The sequence below is a fragment of the Microtus ochrogaster genome, chromosome 5 (assembly GCF_000317375.1).
Source record: "Microtus ochrogaster isolate Prairie Vole_2 chromosome 5, MicOch1.0, whole genome shotgun sequence".
In the NCBI taxonomy this organism is placed as follows: Eukaryota; Metazoa; Chordata; class Mammalia; order Rodentia; family Cricetidae; genus Microtus; species Microtus ochrogaster.
The window spans coordinates 94479499-94487872 of NC_022012.1; the positions used below are offsets into that span (position 1 = coordinate 94479499).

At 48.7% G+C, this 8374-nt stretch overlaps 1 protein-coding gene across 4 annotated transcripts in view; it reads right to left on the reverse strand.

Moving 5' to 3' along the window:
• Ano10 (anoctamin 10) overlaps positions 1 to 8374 on the reverse strand; it is a 113116-nt gene that overhangs the window by 23662 nt on the left and 81080 nt on the right. For all 4 annotated transcript variants that reach the window (XM_026778979.1, XM_026778977.1, XM_013346641.2 and 1 more), the window contains one exon: positions 4312 to 4428. In XM_026778979.1, the coding sequence (XP_026634780.1) occupies positions 4312 to 4428 (117 nt within the window). The remainder of the gene's footprint in view (positions 1 to 4311; positions 4429 to 8374) is intronic.

Consider the following 8374-nt stretch of genomic DNA (forward strand, 5'->3'; position numbering starts at 1 on the left):
AACATGTCATTCTGATCCAGGTGTGTGACCCACACACTGCTCCAACATGTCATTCTGATCCAGGTGTGTGACCCACACACCGCTCCAAACATGCCATTCTGATCCGGGTGTTGGCAGATCATCACACCAGTCTGTGTGTAAGAGTCAAACACTTACACATCCTCATTCTCTGCTGTGAACTCTTCCATGCACCGTCAAAAATGTTGTCTGTTTCCCATTGTGTGAGGACAGAGAAGTGGGGAAAGGGTACATTCTGAAGCTCTCAGGAGATGATGGAGAAATGGTAAAAATGCATTTAACCCCAGGAAACCAAGACAATGTTCATTCTTCCAGTAATGGGGAAGGACCCAGGGCACTGCTCATGCCTAGCAAGCTCTCTTCCCAGTCTATCCCAGCTAGACAGGCAGTGTCTGGTGAGGACCGACCTCCAGCCCTTCTGAGCCATATCCTGTGCTGATTTTGGTTGTTGTCTTGTTCTCTGAGTTGATTTCAGAGGCTTCCCACTTTCTGGGAGGCTCTAGGCTTCTGTCCCTGGTCCCTGGCTTGTGTGTTTTCTCTGAACTCAGCAAGGCGTGGCTGCCCAGAGTGGCTACTGATTGCTCCCAGGTATGTACTGAACTCCAGTTACCAAATGGTTCTTAGCTCCTTTCTATTTTTAATTTGGTCTTAAGATCACTGGATACTGAATAAGCCAGTCTGTGAAGACATAAGCGCATCCTGGGGCAGCAGTCTCCATCCAGCTAACCTGAAGGTCTCAGCTGAGCCTTCAAATGCCAATGCAAATGAGCCCCCTGCTTGCTCTCACCCTGAGGCCTAGTTTGCCTGTGTGTTTAGGAATGACAATCACCCACTGCAAGGGACAGAGCTCTGCTTCTCCCTGGGAGGTGCAGCGAGGGCTCTGAGCTCTCTAACCGTGGTATCCAGGTCTCCAAGTCAGGGTCGCTGGCATGCTGGTTAAGAGCCACCTTAGGGTTGGCAAGAGACTTGAACCTAGAGTGGTTCCAAGGAGCCCATGGTGATGTCCCCAGTTAGTTCCTAGGGCAGATGAGGATAGGGAACCTGAAATGACCCTATCCTATAGCAATACTGACAAATATCTTGCATATCACCATAGAACCTTCATCTGGTGATGGATGGATATAGAGACAGAGACCCACACTGGAGCACTGGACTGAGCTCTCAAGGTCCCAATGAGGAGCGGAAGGAGGGAGATGAGCAAGGAAGTCAGGACCACGAGGGGTGCACCCACCCACTGAGACAGTGGAGCTGATCTATTGGGAGCTCACCAAGGCCAGCTGGATTGGGACTGAAAAAGCATGGGATAAAACCGGACTCTCTGAACATGGCGAACAATGAGAGCTGATGAGAAGCCAAGGACAATGGGACGGGGTTTTGATCCTATTTCATGTTCTGGCTTTGTGGGAGCCTAGCCAGTTTGGATGTTCACCTTTCTAGACATGGACGGAGGGTGGCGGACCTTGGACTTTCCACAGGGCAGGGAACCCTGACTGCTCTTTGGACTGGAGAGGGAGGGGGAGAGGAGTGGGGGGAGGGGGAGAAGGGTGGGAGGAGGGGGAGGGAAATGGGAGGCTGGGAGAAGGGGAATACTTTTTTTTCCTTTTCTCAATAAAAAAAAAAAAGGAAAAAAAAAAGGTCAATCCCAGGCCCAGTGTGAGCGGATCACCTGACAGGCATGGTGACAGAAGCTGCTTAAGCTTGCTCATCTAGGCCCTCGGCTGTGCTTAGCTCTGGGATGGGAACTGGGGAGGAGGTGGGACAACAGGAGGGGCTTTAACATGTAGGTCCTGAGATGCTGCCTTAGATTCAGGAAATCAGGCCCTTGGCCCACACACACGTGTGTTTTTAAAGTTCTATGCCTAAAATGTACAGCCTTCTTTAGGAATAGATGGCTTAAACATTTTAACCACATTTTGCTCTTAAAATGGGAATTGGGTTGATGTAAACTAGAATAATATAATAGCCATCTGGGCATAGCAGAACTTTTATTGTAAACTAACAATTTCTCTTTTTAAATTTTCTTTTATTTTATTGGTGTTTTTCCTGTATATATGTCTGTGTGAGGGTGCCTGATCCCCTGATACTGAACACACAGACAGTTGTGAGCTGCCATGTAGGTGCTGGGAATTGAACCTGAGTCCTCTAGAAGAACAGTTAATGCTCTAAACTGCTGAGCCATCTCTCCAGCCCTGACCACTAACTTGTAATCACTTTACAGGGGAAGTGAAGGACAGCCCTGGAACTAGCTCTGTAGACCAGGCTGTCCTCAAACTCACAGAGATCCTCCTGCCTCTGCCTCCCGGGTGTTTGGATTAAAGGCATGAGCCACCATCACCCAGCTCATAGCTCCATTTTAAACCTGGGCCCAGAAACTGGCCTTGTGACCAGAAGCCTCTCTATTTGTGGCAAAGGGCAGGGCAGGGAGTTGAAGCCACACCTAGACACAAGGCAGACAGAGATGGTGGAATGCCAGGCTGATGGAGGCAGAAAACACGAGCTCTGGGAACGGCCCTTGCAGACTGCGGTGCTGAGGCACGGGCAGGGTGCTCTGAACACGCAGGGCGTCCTCTTCCCAGCACCAGGATAAGTGGGAAAGGTGAAGAAAAGCTGACCTGTCCCTCGTTTGTGTCTGCACATTAGCTGACACCACATTTCCACAATACCGGATGCTTTTTCCTTTTTCTGTTTTCAAGTGTGTGTATGCGTGTGGGGGCACATATGTATATGTGCATGTGTGTGTGCATGTACACACACGTGTGTTTGTGCACAAGTGTGTGGGTGCATGCAGAAGTTCATGTCAGGAACCCCCCTTCTACCTTATTCACAGAGGCGGAGTCTCTCAGTCAGGCCCAGACGCCTTATGGCTCACAGTGCTGGCCAGCTTGCTGGGGGGGGGGTTCCTGTCGCTGCCTCCTGAGGCTGGGATTGCAGGTGTTTGCCACGAGGGTTCTACGGATACGAACTCTGGGTCCCATGCTCTACCTACTGAGCCATCTCCTCAGACATTAGAATTTTCTGATTCCAAGAGAGTTTAAAGACACTTTTCATGTAGATTATCCATATTATTAGATAAGTTACCATCTAAAGGCCTTATATTCTAATTTTTCCTGTAAATGGGAAATTTTCAATATTTAAGATTGTTTACTCTTATGAAAGAAAACATGATTTTATATAAAATTTACAATATGCCTCCTGACTTTTTCTTAGGACAGGATTTCACTGCTCTGTCGCCCTGGCCATTTTAGAACCTGTTCTATAGTCCAGGATGACCAAACACTCACAGACCCACCTAGCCACAATGTCCAGCTTCCTATTGCTTTCAATATTCACCTTATGGGCTTTAAATATGCGAGCCTCTATGTCTGCAGCCACGATATGTCTGCCTCTCCCGGTATATACCCGACCTAGTTCTCCAGCATGGAGCGCACCGCCACAGGGCTGCTCCACAAGGGGCACCAGGAGTGTGAACAAGGCCGAGCTGAAGGTGAAGACACCCCAGACCCATCTCTTTAGCAGACCCAGGAACTGAGTCTTGTCACCTGCCATGGGACAAGGAGCCCAGCTGTCTGGGGACCAGACTCTCTTGTCTCCTGGGTTGAACCCCCATATTAGGCACAGCACTGACATGGGGGTCTCCATCTGTACACTGCCTTGAGAGTCCTCAATCTACCAAAGGGTCAGCTTTTCACATGTCCACCTCCAGTTCTCCAGAGACTGTGTGGTCCAAGAGGTGATGAGCCCAGGTTGGTCCCTGAGATGAGGTGAGGTGTCTCACTGCAGGTAAATGGGTTGAGCACCTAGGTGCTCATGGCCTTCTGCTCCCTCTCCTCATAGGCAGAAAATCAACAGGGTTAATTCCAGTGAGCCCCTCCCTCTGTTATCTCCTCTCTCTCTCTCTCTCCTCTCTTTCTCTGCTAGTAGAACATGAAAACAATCTTCAGGGCATTCTTTATGGCTCTGCCCACAGGATTTCAGTCTCCCTCAGTCTGCAAAACACTATTCAGGATCCTGTGTACTGGCTTCCTCTCCCTTGTGTTTCTATGAAGGGCGCCGTTAGAAACGGTGGGAGCCGCTCAGGCCTGGTTCTTAGACACCTGCTCTGCTCTCCTCTCCTCTCCACGCATCCTTTCCTGTGGCCTGCAGGCTCCTGCCTGCATTTCCTGCTGACACTGTAGGACCTGGGTGGGGCTGTCCCATCCTCTGTGGAGCCCACGTGTTTATTTCACTGGCAATTCAATGTGAAGGAAAGCACAGAGAGACCTGACCCCTGCGATAGAAGAATACCTGGCTTACCTGCTGCTTGAGGGCCTCCAAAGATTCAAATTCCAACCTGGCCAGTTTCATCTGGATGTGCCGTGGTTTATCAGGGATGGCAAAGGCAAGGATGAACTTCAGAGCCAAGAGAGCATGCTGCAAAAAGAAAGACCTCATGTTGACACCGTCCCCAACCTGTGGCCATCCTAAAGTTCCTGGATCCTTTCGGTTAACTTTCAGGGACTCTTGAATTAATGGCCTCTGACATAAACAACCAACCAGGCCAGGAGTTGTACTAGCCCTCTCTGATGTGGTCAACCCAACAGTTACTAGCTTATTTTGATGTACTCTTTTAAAATAAGTTAATATAATATATTGATACCATGTGCGGCTCTTGGAGCTTTGTAGAAAAGTTTATTGCAAAGTCTTGCACAGAATGTTTGGCTTGTGCATTGCCGAGCAGTGTGCTGGGTGCACAGCGTCCTCCTCAGTTACAGCACCTGGGTGGGGCCATCCCAGCACCAGCAGTGTCTGTGGCCTGAGTCACAGTCAGTGAGAGCTGAATTCTCCACACCACTGCAGTGCCTGGTGTGGTTTCTCTCACAACATGATAATCGTCACACACTGATGGGCTGGTTGTCATCTTAACTGTCCTCTCCACACACGGCAGTGAGACACTGACTACCGTGTGCCCCTCATTCCCTTGTCCTCCAGCATCATTAGGAAGTAAGTGCCTAATAACATGAGATGGAAAGAGCATGGCCTCTATGAACACCACACAGCGCAAGCACAGCCCCACCCAAAAGGCTTTCTATGAACCCAGCATTGCCTGGTGCCTTGTGAAGAGATCCAACACCCTCAGCTATCTGAACGACCTATGGAGAAAGAGTATGGTGACACCACTCAGTCTTAAAGGAAGAAAGTTAGAAGGTGGTGAGGATGTCAGCAAGAGATGGACATTGAAGATGGGTACTCTCACTGTTGACGGGAAAAAGACAGGGGGAGGAAATGAGTCTTTCCTGGAAGATTTCAAAAGATGGAGGAGAAATAAGCAGTGGCTCCTGGGAGGAGGGGGCACAATTCTATATGACATCATTAAATGTGTTACATGTGGATGAGAAGGAACCTTCCGGTGTTTGTAGCTGGAGTCGCACCCACCTCCTGGCCCATCCCATCTCTCTAAAATCTGCACCCTTGTTTGTGCCCCTTGGAGTCCTGGTGGGAATCAGCTCAAAAATGGAAACAAAGTCCCCCTGAGTCTCATTTCCTTTGGGTGCAGAGCATCTGGAAGGGACATGGAGCCAGCTGCCATCTCCCCATCTTTAGACTTTGACAGCAGACATACATCACTTTTATAAAGGAGAAAGTTTACATAGGAAGGAAATGCTCTTGCCTTACCTGATCAAGCCTGACCATTTGCCCAGAAAACAACCTACAACTTGCAGGATCTGGGGCCCAGAAATGAAACAGCTCTGGAGTGGGTACCTGACTAGCTGCTGCTGAATTGGTGCCTCTACCCCACTTCCATCCTAATCTGCCAGGGGCTCCCTCCTGCATCAGCACCACAGACATTCTGACTTGCTTATCGGAAGGGCTGACATGGAACAAGATACAGATTTGAATGGAGAGCTGGGTGGAAGGCGCCTGTCCACGAAAGAAAGGTGGTCTTAGAGCCACGACTGTGATTATTCATCAGTGATATGCTTTGTTTTTAAGTTGGGTGCTTTGATGTTTTAGAGACAAGGTTTTACTACGCAACCATTTTGGCCTCAAACTCATGACTTGAGGGTTTTGAGCGTTGGACAGGTGAGCACCACACCAGACGCCAGAGCATTTTCTTAAAAGTAAAACTCACAAAACTGTATCCTAAACAAAAGAAAAGAGAGAAGTAGTGTGTGAAGGGGTCGAGTGGGAATTTTAAACCAATAAACAAAAAGCCGGTTCAACACAGCAGTTTGATTAAGCAGTGTTTACAGGGAAAAGCAAAGAGAGCAGGGCCACGGGAAATCAGCTCTGAGTTCAGCATCTCCAGGGTGAGGAGCAGGACCTCTCTGGCCACCAGCCAGCAGGTCGCCTCTGTTCACGGAGCCTCAAGCCAGGAGCACAAGGAGAGAAGTCTTTTATTTTGTGACAACTAGGAAGTCTGGGCAATCAAGGGCAGCAGCTGTATTTTTCTAGCAGCATGTGTCCAGCCCTTGGCTTCTGAAACAAAATGCAAATCAGAGTCAAATTCTTAGGATCCTGAGAAGGGAATTTGACTCCTACAGAGCTTGTGTGTGCAGCAGCCTCAATCCAACTTAAGAAATTTCCTCAGAAAAATAAAAATCATCTGATCATCAGAAAAACTACCAGACAAATGCTAATTTATAAAAAGTTATGGAAAAGAGCTTGAAAAACAACAATAAATGGGTTACTTTTTTCTTTACCCATTGGTAATGTTTTGTAGTTATTTTATCTTTTAATACCATTAGATTTATTTTAATATGTATAAGTGTTTTGTCTGCATAAATGTATGTGTACCACATACAGGTCCTGGTGCCCCCCAGAGGTTGGAAGAGGGCATCAGATGTCCTGACACTAAATTACAGATGGTGTGAGCCACCGTGTGGTGCTGAGAATGGAACCCAGGTCCTGCTAGAGCAGGACGTTCTCTCTGGTCCCTGGGTTTGCTTACATCTCCCCAGGAAAAGCCGCACAGTGAAACATTACATGGTTTGTCTTTGTTTCAGTGAGATAATGCATAGTAGCTCCTTCGGGGTTTACAAGGAGTTTGTACTCTCAAGGAAGCCGGTCCTGTGACTCCTGCATCCCCTTCCCCCCCAGCATCTCCCTTCACTCCAGGACAGGACAGAGCCCAAGAAGCTTGGGAGTATGCAGGGAGGGGAGCAGGGCAGCCGCCTTTCATGTGAAGCACACGCTGCATGTCTGCTGCTGTGTGGGATGCAGTGGTGTCTCCTGCTGCTGTGTAGGATGCAGTGGTGTCTGCTGCTGTGTAGGATGCAGTAGTGTCTGAGCTGTGTAGGATGCAGTAGTGTCTGAGCTGTGTAGGATGCAGTAGTGTCTGCTGCTGTGTAGGATGCAGTGGTGTCTGAGCTAAGCATTTCCACAGGCTGCACAGCCAGGCATCGCAGTCCCTCATTCTCCCTGCGTCCTCCTGAAGCTCTATGGGCGACACCCAGTGGACAGTGACAAGTGATCACAGGAGAGCAAAGGCTCCTCCCACACGACACTGTAACCCAGGAGTCTTCTTTCCCTCATGCGTCTGCCATTCCTACATGGTATGACATACAGGTGTGGTCATTTTGTCAAATCTGCCCCCATGGCACTTCAGGTCAGTTTGGGCCTCTAGACTTTGGTGATAGTGGCTGGCCTGCCGTCTATTTGTAGACAAGAACTACTATCAGGATGAGTGTTTACGCCCTTCAGTAGCACCCCTAAAAATCAGAGCATGTCTGCTTATACATAAAGAGAAAGTGGGCCAGAGACACAGCTCACTGTGATTGTTCAACATGCACAAAACCCTGGATCTGATCCCAAGTGCTTCAAGAAAATGAGACGAAAAATCACATTCTCTAAGTTTCTGTGTAAGAGGGGTACATGTGTGAGCTTGTTTGTATGTGTGCATATGTGTGCTTGTGTGTGCATGTGTGTGCACATGGGAAGGATAACCTCAGTATCTTCCTCAGACTCTGACCACCTTTTTTTTTTTTTTTTTGAGACTGTACAGGTCACTGGCCTGCAGCTCGCCAAGCAGGCTGGGCTGGCTTACAAGGGAGCCTCAAGGATCTGCCAATCTCCACCTCCCCACTGCTGGGGTAATTCCTACACACCTGGTTTTCCATGTGGGCTACAGGAATTGAACTCATCCTAACTGCAAGGCAAGCACCACACTGAACTGCCTCCCCTAAGCTCATCCTTTGAAAGTCTTCACTCTGGGCATCTGCACACACAAATGTCAATTTATTCATTTTTGTATTCCATACTGAGCAAGAAAAAACCCACAAGCATCACTCTATCCTGCATCACACAGGAGGACGCGCTCACTCTATCCTGCATCACACAGGAGGACGCGCTCACACTATCCTGCATCACACAGGAGGAC